The sequence below is a fragment of the Pantherophis guttatus genome, chromosome 5 (genome assembly GCF_059756535.1).
Source record: "Pantherophis guttatus breed Tessera chromosome 5, ASM5975653v1, whole genome shotgun sequence".
Lineage (NCBI taxonomy): Eukaryota > Metazoa > Chordata > Lepidosauria > Squamata > Colubridae > Pantherophis > Pantherophis guttatus.
In genome coordinates, this window is record NC_142067.1 from 42,292,205 (window position 1) to 42,312,625 (window position 20,421).

Genomic DNA, 20,421 nt, shown 5'->3' on the forward strand with positions numbered 1-20,421 from the left:
ACTAACAATTATCCCTGAAGTTTTGGCATATAAAAACCTTAGAAATTTTAAGTAAATAACAATCCTTCTAAAACTGAGTTGTCTCGCAGCACCTGATATGATGTATAAATATAAAAATGTAGAAGTTAAATAACTGGTTTTATGTGTATCTATATCCTTAAACTAAGGATATACAAATGTTATATACATTTGTATATATGCTGTAGAAATTTCTAATTGTGCGCACACGTGCACACACACATACACATATGAATAAGGTAATTTGGGGAAAATGTGATATTAGAAGATTAATAGAATTTAAGATTTCTTGAAAATGGTTTTTTTCTCTTATGAAAAAAATATTTCAAAACAGAGTGCAAAATTCATTCCGAGGAGAAAAAATAAATGCATTCCAAATATAACAGTGTTTCAAACTGCAAAGAAGCATTTTCTGGATATAGTAAATGTTTCAATACTTCATTTATTATTTTACCTATGCTGAGTCTGATTATTCCGTCCTCTGGCTAACCTCCAAACCCAAAGCTAGAAGCTCAAGGGAAATTCTTATCTAGCGAACAGATGAGCTTTGAAGCAAATTTTGCACATGTAATTTAGCAGAAAACATTTATGTTCAAACTCTGTGCATTTCTGCTAAAATGCTTACTTAACTTATTTCTTTTAAAGTATAGAAGAATAGGTACTAAATTTAGCAGACAAAAATCTCTAATGATTTAAAACCAATTTTGTAAGATACATATTTTCTCATCTTCAGTTCACTCATAATTTCTCATCTTAATGGCTCCTTTTCAGATTTCAATGAGTTCTAAAAAGAAATATATAGGTTAATTTATCAAATATATCATATGTTGTGAATACTGAATAATGGAAAGGCAAACTATTTTAAAACTACCAGAACGTCCTGCATTATTTTAAAGTATTATACATGTTTTCTTACTTCTTTGCCTGGAAAAAGTTGAAAAAGGTGCCACTGATAAAATATATGAAATTGTGACATGACTACAAATAGCAGTTATAGTGCAGTTTTATCTTACAAAATCGTATAGAGCTTAGACAGAAGAAGAATGAGAACACTGATGAGGTAAGATTCAAGAAAGAAAATAAAGGTGTTTTTTTCTGATATCCAACTATATTATCCCTTTGTCTGCAGAAGCAGAATTATTGAACAAAAATGGAACATTTTAATATCCCCAACTGTATTTCATTAGCATTAACAATGCAGCTCTCAATTAATTTCAGTACTTTGTAACCACCATTTGATGCACTCACTTGAATGTTTCATTATCTTGATACAGCTTATATTTGCATGTTTTTGAACATATATATGCTAATAACTTTCGTAACCATTATTCACATATTTTAAGAAGAGAAACTTTAGAATCCTATAGAATTTTTATTTACTAAACTGCTAATAAATATAAAAGGAAGGCCTTGGTTGCTACATATTATATGTTCTTTAGGCAACTGGTATGCTTGCAAAGGAAATACTAACCTAAAATTTAAAGTATAACTGTCCCTTTATTTCTCCTGATTATATTGCAAATTGCTTTTAAATGTGAGGATAATTAAAAAGCTGACTAGCTAGTGCAAATGCAATGTGGAGAAAGGAACTGCCATTCAGGGATGACAAGTTATGCCAAAGTGGCAAATCATCTCATACAAACAGCCACATAAAGCAATATTCCCAAATTGGATTCATCTACATTCTTCCTGCATTTTGTGTTTGAAGCTTTTTATCTTCCAATATAAGACTGATTCATCTATTAATTTTAAAAGACTTTTTTTAAAAAAAATCTTAATTTTCTGAAGATAAATGCTAACAATCCAAAAATAGCAAAACCCAGGCAAACAGCCCAGTATACCAAATGAATCATGAATGAGATCAAGCTGACTTGAGTGTCAGATCAAAAAGATAAATCAGTGGCATACTGCATAGGAAGTGTAGTCATATGCCAGGAAATCTGGAAATTAGCCAGCAGTCAAAAAATCAGGACAAGATAAGCTAGGAACTGTGTCCAAAGTTAAAAGAAGTCATACACTAATTTTGGTCAGCAAATTCAAGGCTGTATGAATTCCTTACACGCTACAGTATGGCGATATTTAAATGTGGTAGTCAAAAATTACTAAGCTTTATTTTAAGCCCTCATCTATTTTATACAAGCCTGGAAAGAAGATGGAAAGGAAAGGAAGATGATTTGGTGTGACTGTGGTAAAGCCTATATTAGTCATAGTTTGAAGATACTACATAGTAGAAGATCCAGTTCTTAAATGATTTATTCATTTTCTTATATCTCCATCTATATCTCTTACCAGGACTGACTTGCTGTCAAGAACAATGGATGAAGTCAACCCAGTCTCTGATATAGACTGTTGTCCCAGATTTCTACTTTTCAGGAAATGAGAAGGCATTCTGAAAGCAAGTGCATATGCTTGATCCTTCTTATTTTTGATCTTACACTAAATCCATAGCCACTCACCTCATCTCCTTTTAAGTAAACATGAATAGGAATGTTATCACTAGCAGTTTATTTTCCCTTAGTTGTCATGGTTACCTGAGTCTTACTTCTTTATTGGCTTGAGTATTAATTGTTGTTGAAACAAAATCAGAGTTTCAATAAAGCAAATGATGAATAACAAAGCATTTAGGAATAATTGTTTCCTTGAAAAAAAATACCTGCATCATAGTCACAACAATCTGGATAGTAGGAAAACACATCTGCCTTTCCTTGTCAAGTATTATTTAAAATCCAAACCATTTTAACATGAGAGATAGTTTGGCATAGTGGTAAGATGCTGGCCTTGAAATAAAAATCTAGTAATAGCAACATTTTAAGTATTATAGTAAATTATTAAATCAGCATCATCCCCAGCATATATGTGAGACAGTTTAAAAACAGAAAGTGCTGGTCAGGAATTACATGTATTTGTAGCTATTACACATTTGTTTACACTACATTATGTACAAGTACAATGTACATTAACAGTTGTTCAGGTTGCCTGGGAGGTGACCAATTGCTAGGTCTATGCAGTGATTCTGGCTCTTTAAGAAAGATGGTGGTACATCCCCATCCCCGCTCAAGAAACAGACTCTGGATCCAAAGCATTTTTATAATTATTAACCCATCTCAAATTTGCCTTTATTCAGGAAGTCTTTTGAGAAGGTGGTTAGACTATAGTTGCAGAGGATTATGCAGGAAGCTGATTTTTTTTACTCAGATTTGTGCTTAGTACAGAGAGGCATTGTTGCACTTGCTGAAGACTTTTGAAGTGAAGCTGGGACAGAGGTGATGTATCCATCTTTTTAGACCTTGATCTCTTGGTGTCTTTTGAAGCCCTCAACTATGTTATCTTTGTGGGCCAATTATAATATCTGACAATTGAAGGCACTGTATCATGGTAGGTTTTCTCCTGTATCGAAGACAAGTTTCAGCTGATGTTGTCAGCGGAAGGTACTTATATGTGTGATGAGAGTTCTCCTCCCAATTTAAATGTACATCAATATCTACATAGCTGTTGAGGTCATCCATTGCTTCAAGGTCCAGTTATCAGTTTGGGTTTACCAAATCTTCACTTCATATGATCAAATCTCTCTTCTTTTTCATGACATTTTCAATGTATGTTGATGTATAGTTTCTGTATCTTAGGTATTACCGTACCAATGCAGTTATATACTGTCTGTAAAACATTTGTAACATTTTTAAAGTTATAATTTGATATAAAATATATAGTTTTAGTCAATAATTCTTCCCATTGTTATTTAGTAACTGCTTCTTTTAAGTTTTGCGTCCATTTTTCCAGTTTTTTTGTTTTTTCTGTCTCTGTGTTATATAAAAATTTATACGTGGTGTTGGTTTTATAGTTTCAAGTTCCTTTTATTTGTTAATGTTCCCCTTTCTTCTTGATATGATTTTATCTTTCCAATGATTTGTAAATATATCACCCATGTGTATTGAAGCCTTCACTAAGTAGCTTTGCTGTGTTTTTAGCCTATTCATAGAATCTGTTTAAACCATATTTGCATACATAATTACATTTTTCTTGCTATAGCTACTTCTTACATGAAGAAGCTAGAGCTGAACCTATCAGACATACTATTATGTTTGTTCAATTTTATTCTATTATCAGACTTTGTCTAATAATATGTCTTTTTAAGTTCTTATCCTGATTTGTATTACTATGAAGTCCATTGGCTAAGTCAAGTCCTTCCAAAATTTCTATTTTGCTATTTGCAGATTTTCATCCTTTCTGCTATCCATGGTGGGCAGATCCATGCTTTATGATACAATTTAAAGTATGAAAGGGCAAGGCTGCCTTTCTGTTTGGAATTTTGTAGGATTTTTTTTATTTGACTCTAAGTCATTTGCCGCTCCATTTGAATGTGGCACTAGGTTCTTGCTGTTCTTGTTAAGATTCTCTATGAAATTTGAATTGGTGTCATTTAAAATAAATAGTTAATTTGGATTTGTAATATTTGTAACATTTGCAATAATTTTCATAATTGCAATTTTTCTTAACAAAAATAATCTTATATTTTTCGACATTTAAAGGTTCCTCTTAATCTCTTGCATAAATTAACATAATTATTTTGATGTTTCTTGATCGTTAGGTGCAAACCAAGATATTCCACTGAATGAACTGATAGACTGATTCTTCATGCAAAAACAAGCAAACCCAAAAACCAAAAAAATCTTCATTAATTAAAAGTATTATAAATATTTTTGTTTTCTGAACATTGATATTATATCCAAAATATTATCCATAGTTATGAATTATTTACATTAACTGTTTTATTTTGTGATTCTATTATACTTAATACTACATTATCCACATAGTTTTTAAACTTATATTCCTCTCCACAAATTTTGAGACCTGTTATTTATCACCTTGGATTTTTCCACTATTTCCAGCACAATGATAAACAGTAAAGGAGAGAATAGACATCCTTCTTTGTTCCCTTACTGATTTGAAAATATTCAGAGAAATTTTTATGCCATTAGTTATAATCTTTGCTTTGTGCCATAGATACATGCTTTCTATATATGCTAGAAATTCCTCTCTGAGGTTCATTTCAGTTGGTACTATAGCATGAAGTGCTGCTGCAAATAGCTAAAGGCATTTTTCACATCCAACAAAATTTGTGCAGCTTCCTTCTTCTTTTTTTAAAAATATGTCTTCTATTTTGTTAGTTACCTACTTTTCTGTAGCCTAGATAATAGAGTGAAATGAATGAATTAAAAAGAAATGAAAACAATATAATACATCCTAAGACTGTATATGTATTGAATGTTCAATTGTCTGCCAGTTTGAACGAAGTCCAATAAGCTTGGAAAATATCAGAATGGGAAAAGGCTGGCTTGGAAAAGCATTGGTTCCCATTATCAGTTCTTCAATTTCTAGTGAAAGTTACTGGATGACCTTTAATTATGTGTATGTTTAACAAATAGTAGGTCCCATAATCATAATCATAACTGTAATCATCATAATAATAACACTTGTACAAAGTTACTTGAGAAAAAGCAGGGTAAAGAACAAAGAAGTTTTATAAACCATAATCTTTGGCAATTAGTCCCAAAATCTCTTCCTATAACTATTTTTTATTTTTTAAAATAGCATTTTGTATTATAAGACTAAGCTCTAGTTATGAAAAATTTGTTTTATAAATATGTTCAAAATTAATGTATTTGTATGTTTCCCTGAAAACTGAATGCCTAACATTACCTTTGGTTACTTTTCACAATTTTTCATTTCTCATGGAAGAGAAATTAGCTTATTGCACTGAATGTCACCGTAGACGGTATAATATACTCAATCTAATAAATATAAAATGTACGAATGTATGTATGACCTATATTTTGCTTATGTTTTACATTTGTCCTTAATATTTGTTTGTATTAAAATGATAATTTGTTAATCATATTAAAAATAGATTCCTTCTCTTTCTTATAATATTCTCTTTCTTATAATATTGTCTTCTACATGAATGATCTGACTTGAGTTCTTGATTCCAGAATATTTTTTTTTCTCATTTATTTATTTTTTTCTCATTTTAGATTGGGAAAGTTTTGATTATTGTATCTATCTGGTTTAAAATTAAATGAAAGAATGAAAAATCTCTATGGACTCCTACTTATGGAAGTCTCTTTATAGGAAGATGCAATTTACACCTGTCCTGTTAACAGTTAGCATGAAGAAAATATATTTCTGTACTATCATGTTTTTTATATGTCAAATTTTAATCTGTTTTATTTAGTGGTTTTATCTATTTTATTTAGTGGTTTTATTTATCTCCAGAATCTTCTTGGCTTATAAATCTGATACATTGGCAGGAAAGGTCTAAAAGTTGGGGAATGTATTTGAACTTCCTGCCAACACTCTCTCTCCACTGCGATGGATAAGAAGTCTTTATACTGACATAGGAACTTGAAATCATTAATGTTTAATCTCCTTCTGTTCCTTAATTAAATCACTAAGCAACACTGTATGACATTAGTTGGCCATTAAGAAGTCTGAAATTTTGAATGTCCTTAAAAAGATGTACTGTGTAATCAACCTAAATTTAGGGTCATATGTAGAGGTTATTATTTGTTTTAATTTGAAAATTCATTTGAAAATCACTTTATTTTGCCTGGATCTTTTTTTCTAAGATAGTGATACTTTAGAGCAGTGGTGAGTTGCTCCTGGTTCGGGCCGGTTCGGGCGAGCCAGTAGTGGTGATGATGTCACCGAACTGGTTCTCTTTGACTGGGATCTGGGCCCTCCCGCCTGCCCTCATGTTAAACTGACCTTTATTTCTTGTTTTTTAGCCAAGCTGATAGGCGTGGCAGAATGGATTGCCGCATGTCAGCCGGGCAGAAGCCTAATGTGCATGGCGATTGTGCGTAAAGCACATGCACGAAGAGAACCAGTTAAGATTCCAAATCTACTTGCAAATCTTTTCTTTACTCAGATCATGGTTGTGGATGCAAGGGGGAGAGGAGACAACACGAACACTATCTCCTTTGCACTTCCATTGCAACGTTGTATGCATGTTCTAAATGGAAAAAACTTGCATTCGGATCTTGCAACATGTCAGACCTTTCAAGGCAGGCCAAACCAAGAAAAAGATATTGCAGGAACTCCTGCAACTTGATTTTATCGTTGTAGGTGTAATAAAAGAAGCTTGGAAACTTGTAGAGTTTTTCTCTCACCCACCTAAACTGGTAATATAGAATGAAGGTTTGATTATTTGACCAGGACTGAGATGTTTACTGTCTGTTATCTGTTTATAGCTTCTCCATTCCTTTGCTAGATTATCTCTGCCTTTCTCTAAACCACATTTTTGTCATTTTAATGAAACTTCTGTACATACCCATGACTTTGATGTCAAGGAGGTCCTTTCTAGTGTTTTGCAACAGCATAGGTCAAGGTCAATACATCCTTATCTTACCATCTTTTCAGTATCCATCTCAGTTTCTTTTCTTTTCCCAGATGCTAAATCAGAACCACAGAAAATCTCTATCTCCAAGCTTTTTGGAAGCAAGTTTTATAATTAACTAATTGCCTTTTTCTTATAACTTCACAATTAAAAAATGATTTCTATGGTAGTTTGCCTTAAAAGGTCACTGTGATAATTACATCTCAAAATTACAATTAAAAGATTTCTCCCTCATAGGAATTAGGTCTGCAGTAGGCTTGACTAGTTTTGAGGACTTTTAAAATTATAGTTATTACGTTGTGGCTGTGTTCAGAATTAACCAATTACATTCAAACTTATTGTAAATCATATCAGTATACATCAACCATCAATTAAACTGACTGATCAAGGCTATGTAAAGCTCAGCTACTGTAGTAGGATTTCTCTCACATTTACTCAGCAAAAGCCATAGTCTGCAAAAAGCTTACAAAGCATCAAAGGGATCTCATTGTTGGAAAGTATTATTCAGGATAAGGGTACAAAACAATTTCCAAGGCATTGGATATACCATGGAATACAGTAAAGACAGTCATCAACACGTGGAGAAAAAAATGGCACAACAGTGACGTTGCCAAGAACTGGATGTTCCTCTAAAATTGATGAAAATACAAAAAGAGAACTGGTCCGGAGACTGCCAAGATGCCTATAGCAACATTAAAGGAGCTGCAGGAATTTCTGTCAAGTACTAGTTGTATACTATATGGGATGACAATATTTCATATTCTTCATATGTCTGGGTTGTGAGGTAGGGTTCTTATAACATCCAAGCCAAGTAACATTTTGCAAAAAACCTACATCAAGTCTGACAAAAACATTGGAAAAAATGTTTTATGTTCTGATGAGACCAAGGGTGAACATTTTGGACACAATTCCCAAAAGTATGTTTGGCACAAAACAAAAATGTGCATTACCAAAAGTACACTATATCCACAGTGAAGCATGGTGGTGATAGTATTATGCTTTGTGATTGCTTTTCTTCAGCTAGAACTGCTTTTTAACCAGAGTGGAGGGAATGATCAACAGTTCCAAATATTAATTAATTTTACACAATCTTCAGGCCTTTGTTAATCTGATGAAGATGAAGAGAAATTTCACTTTTCAATACAATAACGACCCAATCAAAGAAAAGAATGACTTCACCAGAAGAAGACCAAAATTTTGGAATGGTCTAGCTAAGTAATGGCAAACTTTTCGGCATCGAGTGCCGAAACAGGACCGCGCACGTGTACATACCAGAAACTGGAAGAGCCGCCGCCAGGTGTGATGCGCGTGCTGGGCGGTTGTTCTTCTGGTTTCTGGCTACCTGGGCTTCCCATTTCTGGCGTGCATGTACGTGCGAACACCAGCTGGCCAGTGTGCATGTGCGTGCCAGAAACCAGAAGTGCAGCCGCCTGGTGCGCATGTGCATGCTGAGAAGATGATCTTCTGTTTTCCTGCATGCACATGTGCACTGGCCAGCTGGTCTTTGCGCATACATGTGCACCAGAAACTGGAAGACCAGCTGGCCGGTGTGCATGCATGCACTGGAAACCGGAAAAGCAGATACCTGGCACACGCATGCGCACTGGGCGGCTGCTCTTCTGGTTTCTGGTGCTCCTGTCCGTGTGAAGACCATCTGGCCAGCGTGCCAGAATCTGGAAGAGCAACAGGCGATGACTCACGTGTCCAGAGAGATGGCTTTGTCTGCCACTTCCGGCACACGTGTCATAGGTTCGCCATTACGGGTCTAGGCAGAACCAGGATGCAAATCCAATTGCAAATCTGTAAGGTAACCTGTAGAAAGCTGTGCAGAGGACATGCCCTTGCAATCTAACAGATTTAGAGTGCTTTTGCAAGGAAGAGTGGGCAAGGATTCACAAGGCAAGATGTGCCATACTCATAAGCTTCTTCACCAAAAGATTGAATGCCATCATAAAATCAAAAGATCTTTGACAAAATATTAGTTTAAGGGTTATGCAACCATGTTATTGTACACTTTTTATTGTTATTTTTCCCCTAAAAGATTTCAGTTTGTTTTTCAATTAAATTGTACAGCTGATGTTATATTAACAGTATAAAAAATTCTAAAGTAAGTTATCTTGGTCTGGTTTTTTTTTTAACATTTCAAAAACCTGGCATTTTAACAGGAGTATGTAGACTTTTTATATCCACTGTATGGAGCTTTTAGATTTAAAAACTAGCACTTAGAAATATACCTGACAAATCAATGCAAAGCTTTCAGCACTGGTATTATGTGCGAAGCTGAATAAATAAATCTAATAAATAGACTGCAGGTTCTAAGTTGCCTTTAAAGAGCCCCCTAAGAAAGTATATTGTGGTAATGTAATTGGCTGTAAAAATCATTGTTGCTGCTGTTACTTTGTTGTCTTCCTATTGAAGTGGAAGCAGGCTAGCAAACTTACTGATTATGGTAAATAGGCCACTTTCTGAGTGAGAAAACCTGGGATGCTAACACCTTAGTCTTTAGAAAAACAGCCAGGATGTATACATGTCTTCCTAACGCTTACAGTAAATTCTTCCATCCAAATTTCAAGATTGGTTACTCCATCAATATTATGTGTAGAAATGCATGTCCCCAACATGGCAGCATCTTGCCTGAAGTGTAGCATGCAGGTATAACTAAACAAATTAAAAGGTATGTGTGTTGAGAGCAGGGCTGGATTTTCCTATAGGCTAACTAGGCTTCAGCCTAGGGCCTCAAGATCAAGAGGGGCCTACATTCAAATTGTTAGCAAAATTAAAATTACACTTTCACTATAGGTGAAAGAGCCTCATAACTGGAATAGCCTAGGGCCTCTTTTCATCTAAATCCGGCCCCGGCCTCCATAAAACTGAGAAGTAGAACGTAATCATTTGAATTATTTCTCACAATGGTAGGTGGATATAATAGGGTTCATATTTACTTAGTAGTAAATTATATATCAATTTTAAAATATATTCAGAATGCATTTAACATTTGTTTGTAAAGAAATAAACATTCCTAGTTAACTTCAAACATATTCATCTTCAGTCCCTTAATACTATTTTAAAATTGGGACAGTTGAAAAGATATTTGCATACATCACTAAATTTCCAATTACCATATAAATGACAACCGAAAGAAACAGGGGTTCAACGCTCTAGTTTAAAAAAGTGTTGGTTTTAGAAGCTTTTTATCAGATGTGAGACTTTACTTTGAGAATATGTACCCATCATCAGTCTGATGATATGAACAGCAAATAAGCCTGCAATTCTTTCAGGTTGAAATAGCTTTCTTAAAAAAAAAAAAAATGCACAGCAGGAATCCTTTCCCAAGACTAAAATAAATGACAAAGTAAAAGACCAGTCTTCCATAGGCATTTAATGAAGACATGCTTCAAGGGATTTTCTGTAGTAGAGATCATTTTACACCCCAGGACAAAAGAAAAACAGTACAGCTTTGCAGTCAGAAGCTGCAATCAAAGGAGAATAAAGAAAATAACAAAAACATATCGCTTGTTAAATCACTTACAATGGCTTTCCTTTGGATTCACAAATCAAAGTTATAGATAGTCCTTCTTCTGGCCACAGTGTGGAAGGTATTATTTTAACTGAAGGAATATCTGGAAAAATAATATTTATAAAATCAGATTAAAATTGTATATACATTGTACTGTGCAAATTATGAAAGCAACATCAAAATTCACTTCCAGATGAGTTAACCTTAGAATTTATTCAAGCTACGATTCTGAATTCAGGTGGTTGTATGAATCTGTACACTGTACATTTTTAGTATTGAATAGCACAGAATGGCTATATGGGATCTAGATGCCATTACAATACGACAGTAAGATATGCAGAGAAAAATATGGTCTAAAGTAGATTTTACAGAATATCTTACATTCACAAGGCAGGGAGCGATGCAACAGTAAATTTGACCTGATGACAAGAGCCTTGGTAGTACAGGGGTTTAAGGCACCCTGTTATTAAGCTTATTAAGACCAGCTGCCTGCAATTACTGCAGGGTTCGAATCTCGCCAAGGCTCAAGGTTGACTCAGCCTTCCATCCTTTCTAAGGTAGGTGAAATGAGGACCCAGTTTGTGGGGGCAATAAGCTGACTTGTATAAATATACAAAAGGATGAAGGCTATTGCTGAGCACATTGTAAGCCGCCCTGAGTCTTCGGAGAAGGGCGGCATATAAATCAAATTAAAAAAAAAAAAAGTAGGAACATTTGGAAAATTGTACATGGACAGTCCTAGCCTTGTTATGTCAGTTAGAATTATTTCTTGCATCATCTCTCTTCCTATGGAAATTTTGCTGTTTGGTTCAAAACCAGTGGACTTTCATTAGTACATTGTACATGAAATTTCAAAACCACAAATAACAAATATAACATATAGATTAATTGCAGCACTATCTAAAAACTTATCATTGTTATTTTGATTTTGTATTTGATTTTCATTTTTAAAAAATTAGGGATACTTTTTTCACAGCTTCTGAATACTTTCATATGGAAGCACAGCTTTCGTTAGTTCTTTGCACTAATGACTGTAGTAAAATCCACTTCTTGCAATGACCTTGCTTTGACCTGTTTACCAGCTAAAGTACAAAAAACAGTATTTAATTAGCCCATCAGTTTATGTTCTTGTACACATGACTGGCTTTATTAGAGAAATCTATAACCAAAATGCCTAATGCCGGTCACTCAGTAATATCTGCTCCATCCATTCCTAGTAGCCCTTTCATGCATATTTTATTCATGCCTGAAAAGGGCTTGATGCTTGAACGTAGCACTTGCATTTTAATTATGTAAAGGCTTGGCAGTGGAAAATGGTGAAATCTTAGATTAGAATCTAAGAGAATATACTGAAAATATTCTTTTTCAGTAGGCTAATAGTGCTCAGTACATTTTTGAGAATATGAAAAGAGTAAAGAGAAATTGTTCATCAAATGCAAACATATTAAATAAACAATTTGTAAAGAAATTTAGATGAATTGTATTTTTGTTATGCAGTGTGGAAAAAGAATGAAACCTATGCAGAAGCAAGGCATCCAACACTACATTCATATCTTCTTATCTTTTCTTTCTTAATCTATATCTGACACCATCACAGATTATATGGACTTTCTATAGAAGGCCTAACAGGATTGGCTTTGCGTTAGGCAAAATATGATAAAGTCCTAAGCTTCAGGGAATGGGAGAAAAATATCTAATCATTCTTATCTTTCTGAGTGGATAACTTTATGTTGATAGTTGAACTAGATGAATGGCCTGTTAATCAAATCATGTTATACAAATGCATTGCAAACAATACCCTTAAGTGTTCAAACAATTTAAGATGCTACATGTATTCTGTACTTGTAGTGTGGTGCTCATAAGAATGACATGCTGCTATTTTGGTGATTTGGTGACAAGCTGCATTGGAGAATTTGTTTCAGAAGGTAATTAACATGACTCAGGAAAAGCAGTCTTAGGAACAGTGTGATGAGGTACATCAATATTCGCAGTTGTGTCTATCAGGCTGAAGGGACACTAAAACACTATTCATTTTTAGTGATCATATTTGTCAACATACTCTGTAACCTCATGAGAAATGATAGTTGTAGAGGTTATTCACATAGCTTCTATACCATAAGGGGAACAATACACTGTCTTGAAATTGTGTAATTAATTTGAGATTTAGCAGTAGTTTAGTCATGACAAAAAGATATATAAAGCTAATAAAAATGCAGCAAATATACATATTTTAATTTCTCAAAATAAAGTATCTGTACAAGTAAATTTGCATTATAATTAAAACAATGATGCAATGTAGTTATTTACATAAAGTTATTTACACAAAGTGTTCAAAACCAAACTATGTAACAGGTGAATAATAAACTATATGAAATGAATGCAACCAGCATTCTAGTCCAGAATCAATTTACTTGGAATAGTTATAACTGTGGTAGGATGTAGTCATATGATAAATGACTTAAACCAAATAAATGAATGGTCCTGGAAAAATGAAGGAAGAATACTGAAAGATGGAAGAATAACCCACACACTACAATTATATATATTTTTTAAAAATCTTGTTTTCTGCATTTTCAACTTCACACAAAAACCTTGCTTATTATTAAACAGTGTGAGGGCCATTATAAAAACTAAATTTAGTTCTTAGAAATAATATGAATTGGTGAATTAAATTAGATACTTTCAAAAAGGTAATATCTTTAATCCTTTTGTTATCAGCTTTCCAAATATTAACTTGAATGCTGAAAATGGTTAACTATATTTCTGCTTTCTCTCCTATGCAGCTCTTGAGTATGAAAGCTTAGATCTATAGACATTGAGAAAGTGTAGTTGTGTTAGAGACAAAGAGAGAGAAGGAAGAAAAGGGAGATTTTCTTATATATGATCTGAAAGATCTCCCCAAGCTTTCAAAAGCTGTGGGAGGAGAAGTGTTGAAAAAGAATAACTGAGTTTAATTGGATGTATTCTGAAGAATTGCAACATAAATGTCCTTAAAAGTTCACACAGAGATCTATCTTTTTCTGTGGAATTTAAGTAAACTAAATAAACTAACACCCTAAAATAGTTTATATACATAGAGCAGTTCAGAAAAGCCTTGGGAGTTAAGATTTGGTCACCAGGATGCCTAATAATTTAATGAATTACAGTGATCTAATAATTGAATTGATTATTGTCTTGTATTTGATTTCATGTATATTTTTGTGATAATTATGACATATTAGTATGAGCCATTTTGGAGTATGCAGGTAATAAGGTAATAAGATATAACAAATAAAAGATAGCTGGATTATATAATAGATGATAGCTGGATTATAGATAGATAGATGATAGATAAGATTGATAGATAAAGGTAAAGGTTGCCCTCACACCTACAGTATGTGCTAGTCATTCCTGATTCTAGGGGACAGTGCTCATCTCTGTTTTAAAGTGAAAGAGCCAGTGCTGTCCGAAGACGTCTCTGTGTCATTTGACCGGCATGACTAAACTCCAAAGGCGCACGGAATGCTGTTACTGTCCCACCACAGGTGGTCCCTATTTTTCTATTTGCATTTCTTATGTGCTTTCTAACTGTAGGTTGGCAGAAGCTGGGACAAGTAACAGGAGCTTACCCTGTTACCCTGTGGCACTAGGGATTCGAACCGCTGAACTGTCGACCTTTCGATTGACAAGGTCAGTGTCTAAGCCACTGAGCTACCACATCCCTTTATAGATATAGAGATAGACAGATTATTTACATACTTTTCCTGTAAATTTTTTTCTCTGATTTTAGAATCTTAGATATGCATATTTTACATATTTCTTAAAAGTAGCAAATGTGTGAGGATATAACTTTTGATCAAAAGCTACTAAAATAGTAATGTTCATTAATATACAATTAACATCATGCAGAATAGTTTAATCGCATTATGATGTCCTCTTCTACCAACCCTACTGAGCTAGATAATTGGTCAGAATTCTTAAAAATTTAGACCCAAACACTTGGAGAGCAATTACTTCATGTAAAAAAAATCTTGATAAATTACATGAGTACATCCATGTAATTTATCAGCTTAATATGTATTCAAAAGAATACATATCTGAAAACCAAACTAAGCTAACTACTGAATCTTTGAAAATGGCACTATAGGGCACACTATGTCTGAATATTTAGCTAATGTGGCTAATTACCATTTACAGATATATTCTAGGAATTTATTTAAATTAATTCGAAAGGTTCTGAAAAATGAGTCACGAAGATTTTTATTAAATCATCTCACCAGCAAAGATGAATAAAGTTTACCCTGTGTAGGATGCTATGAAATCTTGAGAGTAAATGCTGTCCTATGAAATGGGAGATAACATCTGCTAAATTGTTTCCCAAACATGCTATATGTAAGATGAGCGTTTGCTTAGGCCCTAGGTCATTCTAGGTATCAATATTGCAGGCTTTTTCATAATGCTATAAAAAAGCAGACCAAACTTAGGCTATTTGATGGACTCAACTCAAGTAGTTAAATGGAGACATCAGGAGATAAAATAATCATCTATTTAATTCATTTAAATTTATTGCATGGAAATATGGAAAAATATCTCACTAGAACTCCACATGATTTTGGGAGCATAGTTTGGTTTGGTTCTGTTGTTAGATTTCCTTAAAAACTACTTTGCAATTTTTATAGCTATACATATCTATAAAGAACTATAATTCTGATTTATGGCTTGTGTTTATTAGTCTGATGTTTCATCTAATAAAAATTATGCTTCTTTTCTCCAAATGAAGTTTAAACAGTAAGGACTAGGTGGATTATGTAATAAACTGGAAACATTTCTTTCTCTTTCAAAAAAAAAAAAAAAAAAAAAGCCACACTTTTAACACCTGCAACTCACTTAAGAAAGTAAATGTTTCAGGCAGAGCATACTAATGCAGCAAGTGCTTGTGACTAAGATTTTAAAAATATTTTTCACAGCATTTCATATCCAAGAGTGCACCTGCTGTAGTCTTGCCTTGCTAAACTCATTGGCAATATATTTACATTCCTATTTAATTTTTTGCAGACTCTCAGCAATTCTTCTCTGTATGTATCTCAGAGCGATTAGTATGTTTTTTTCCGCAGTGTTTTTATTCAAGAACCAAACTGAAAATAATTTTATAGTTTTATGATATAACAATTTATGCATATTTAAAGTGTTAATATAGTTCAGTCTTTCCACCAAAAGAAATGTTTCTGAACCACAACTCCAGAATACATCTGGAAAATAATAAGAGCAATAAATATTTTTAATCGCCTGATAGTAACATTATAGAATCAGTCTTATTTTTCACTGGTTTCTTTCTTAATTTTCTGAACAGTATTAAAAAAAATACAATGTATGATATTCAAAGATCAAAGATCAGCACAGAATTAATTATATATTATGCATAAAATGCTTTCAATAGAAAATAATATACTTTAATTTTTGAGATTTGTATGAAATAAACCTGTAAAATCGATATTATTTTGGTTATAAGACGAAAGCCATACAGAGATGCAGCTGAGAGAAAATAAAGAAGAGAAAGTATTGCAGAGAAAATAAAGAACTGCTAGGTATTGCACTTTTAATGGGAAATCTATATTCTTAAATAAGTATTATTTTTGCAAAGATTATCACAATAGTTATTAGGCAATCTTTATTAGCCAACCCTAGGTATTTTTATGTTATTTACTTTTCTATGTGGTAATATACCCTATTACGAAAGTTACCTTATTATTAGCTTTAATTTAAGGTCTATATCTTAAGAAATTTGAATATAGCAATGAACTCATTAGTTATGCTTAAAAAAAATCCAACATTTTTTTAAAAAATAAATCACATTTATGCCTTCAATATTTTATAGTATGTTTCAAGTCACTGATTCCTTTTAAATTATTTCATTATAGTTATATCATTATGCTTAATTAAAAGCACCAGTATAATATATACAGCAAAGAAGAAATTTGGGTTCATTCTAGTTCATGCATCGTGCTTTTGCTTTAACAGATGCTTTCTCTTTTTTTAGTATTAAAGTAAATGCAGTAAGCAGTGAAAACTATGTAAAACCCACTGATTTTTTTCATGAAATACGTGACATTCTCTGGAGGCAAACAGTATCTTCTATCATCCATAAAACAGAGCTACAATTGATATCATTGCTTTGCGCAGTGTTATCTCTTCTGAGACTGTTGGTAATGTTCTCTGCTAAAATCACTTTTCTTTTTTCACTAAAGGTTCTATGACCACAATGAGCTTAATATCAGTAAAGGTTCGCTAATGAATAACAGCAACCATGATTTAAATTTAACTTATAAAGGAAAAATCAAGGAATAAATTGAAACACACATTTCTGGAAAATGATTGAGAAGTTTAATTTGAGAGATGGGACACAAATAACTGCTTTCTCTCACTTATTCCATCCAAACTTGCCAATTTCTATATCTGCTCAGATGAAATAGAATTAATGAAGAGCCCGAAAAAGAATGTGATATATAAGACTACATATTCCTTCACCATAGTATCATGACTGGAGCCCCTCTGAAAAACCATAGCTAGTGTCCATAGATTCCTTCACTATTCTATCATTATCACTTCTGTAACATTCTCAAAATATGTAAACACAAAAGTGAAATACCAAATATTTGGAAAATGATTTTTGTAGCCCTTCAAAATGCAGGACTGTACACAATGATGCAGGAAAATCTAGAATAGATTCTAGTCTCCTCAGAAATCATTGATAAAATGTAACATTCAATTGAATCCATTGTACACCTTTGCTATGAGACATAGAAAATAAGAGTACCGTAACATTTTCTTTATAAGCAATGTAACAATGTCTTTTTGCCAATATATACTACTATACTGTAAATCTATTTTTGGTAATACCATTGTTTCTAAAAAATTTTAAAAAAATGAAAATAATAATTGCTAAATTTGCTAATAGTTTTTCAAATTATATTAAAAAAATTCTAGCAATATCATGAATCAAAGCTATATCAAATGTTTATACTGTAAGGGTTATTTGAACCAGATGTTTTAGAACCAATCATTAAGCTTGGATATAAACCTCAGGAGAAGGACGAACAGTTATTGTATGCTTTAGTTTACAGCACAATCTTATAGATGTTTTCTTAATCCACACCAATAATATTTATTTCCAGTTAAAAAAATATTGGATGGAAAAATAGATGTTTCACTGTGGCTTTAATGCACGATAGGTATCAAAACAACAGATTCCATACTGGGTTTCATAAGTAAAAAAGAAACTGAATGTAACTTTTCTAATGCCCTTAAAAAATTTGTGGTATTTCTCCATCAGGAACACTGCATACAAATCTGGGAGTAATATTTGTCAGAATTATCAGTTGGGAAATTTGAAATGGCAACCTCTGAGAAGTTTTGTCATGGAAATCTAGTGGAAAAAAAATCTATGGCAGTGAAAAGAACTGGACTTCCTTTGTTAAATTTCCAATTACTTCCAATTTCTTAGTCAGATAGACCTATAATAATAAGTTACACTGACAACCAAGGCAGTTAAAAATAATGCATATTGAAAATAGGAATTCATAAATATCCTGACTAATAAGCCACAGTATATAATATGCTATATGCAGCACTCCCTACTTCTCAATGATAAGATGAAGAACTTTCATTTCACCATAACTGTTCATTAGTGAAAATAAATAAATAATCAGATTCAATGTAAACTAGGTTTTAAGCAATGGGTTTTTACTGTTATAATGTATAACAGCAAAATTGTATATATAATGTATATATATACAATATATATATATATATATATATATATATATATATTGATAGTTTTAATATATAAGATAAGAGGAAATGAAATGAATTAAAATTATTTTTATTTAAAAATAATTAAATATAGCAGGTGTAAAAAGAATAGACAGAATAGAATAGGTGTCATTAATATTCTGATGTTTTAATCTATTTGTCTTTCTGAATAATTTCTACTTATACAAAAACTTTTCAGAATAACATATACGTTATTTTCCATAATTTAAAACAATAAATGTTTTTATAAATAAATAATGTTTATCAAATGTTTTATTTTTGAAAAGTTAAGAAAGAAGTATACAAATGAATTTTACATCAAGTTTTATTCATTTTCTGAAAATCTAGAAATACTGTGCCATATTTTAGTACTTTTTTCAATCAAAATATATTGTTGGTGGAATTGGATTCATGATTTCAAGGTGTAATTTGTTGGTTATTTAAAGGATGGATAAACCAAGTAGACATGTTTTGTCAGGACTCATGAGATATTCAAATTTAGGTATCTGAATATCCAGCATCAATATGATTTCCAGGTATCACAGTCACATGGAACTAATTTGCTTTTAGCTGTATGAGTCCATACATACATAACTTCTATGGACATCTATGAATCAATAGGTAACTGTAGGAATAGCAAGACATGGACAATATTATGATAGCTATTTAATAAGGTTACATCCCCATTGTGTTACACATATTTTAAACAATTTTTAAAATTATCGTTATACAAGGAAAATGCAATTTGCCAAAACCCCAAATAATGAATAAAAACTCAAAACATAAAGAATATTGATAATAGCTCATCATCCATAAAATTCAGATACATAATACTTACAGTGTATTTCTAGGACTTGCATTGCTATCTGAGGTGTAGAGTTCAACGATTCATGATCTACTCTGCAACTTATAACTGCACCATCATCAGAACGATCTGCTCTGTAATTCATTGTGCTGCTAACGGTAAATGTTTTCCGATTTGCATCCTCTTCTTTTAAATATTTAACATCTGTAAAAATAAAGTTTGCTATAATTTAGCATCAAGGGCTGGCAATAAAAGGCAGGCGAAGGCTACAGAACACAAAATCATTTTAAAATAGCAAATAAAAAATGTACCTTTCATCATGTTTGCTTATTTTATCAAGGCAAACAAGTTCTATTTCCAGGCATTCCTTTGTCCTACAGAACTACCCATGTTGTCATTCCCAAATGTACACAGACACAGATGGGAAATGCAATTTCAATAAGAACCAAAAGACAGAACTGTCAGAATGAGATTCTGCTCATTATCTTTAATATAATTAGATTGCAATCCAAATATTTTTCCCTTAAGTCTACGTTCTTTCCTCACGCCTTTTTTTCCTCCCTTTATCTATTAGTATTTCAATCATTGTCAAATTTCCTTTGTTTATCTTCTCTTTTCCTTTTCAGTATGCAAAACAATATTAAGTAACAAAACAATGGAGATCTTAAAACTAAATAATCAGCTTCAGACTAAAACCTTTATTGTACAAAAAAATACTTTGATGTAACTTGCACAGTTTTTTCATGTTATTTTCAATTCTGGATGAAAAAGCCAAATAATCTTACACTTATTAACAATGACATTTGAAACTATTATTAAGATCATTCAACATTTCTTTCTTTTTTTGTATACTTATTGATAAACATTACAGAGTTAACAATTTCTAATCAGCACTGTACA

The 20,421-nt window shown here is 32.4% G+C and overlaps 1 protein-coding gene across 6 annotated transcripts in view; it reads right to left on the reverse strand.

Annotated features, from left to right (window-relative positions):
- CADM2 (cell adhesion molecule 2) overlaps positions 1 to 20,421 on the reverse strand; it is a 382,098-nt gene that overhangs the window by 56,458 nt on the left and 305,219 nt on the right. For all 6 annotated transcript variants that reach the window (XR_015734449.1, XR_015734448.1, XM_034420012.3 and 3 more), the window contains 2 exons: positions 19,555 to 19,725; positions 10,941 to 11,031 (listed from right to left, as the gene is read on the reverse strand). Coding sequence is in view for 4 of the 6 variants with exons in the window: in XM_034420012.3 (XP_034275903.1) it covers positions 10,941 to 11,031; positions 19,555 to 19,725 (262 nt within the window). In the remaining 2 variants the exon portion in view is untranslated. The remainder of the gene's footprint in view (positions 1 to 10,940; positions 11,032 to 19,554; positions 19,726 to 20,421) is intronic.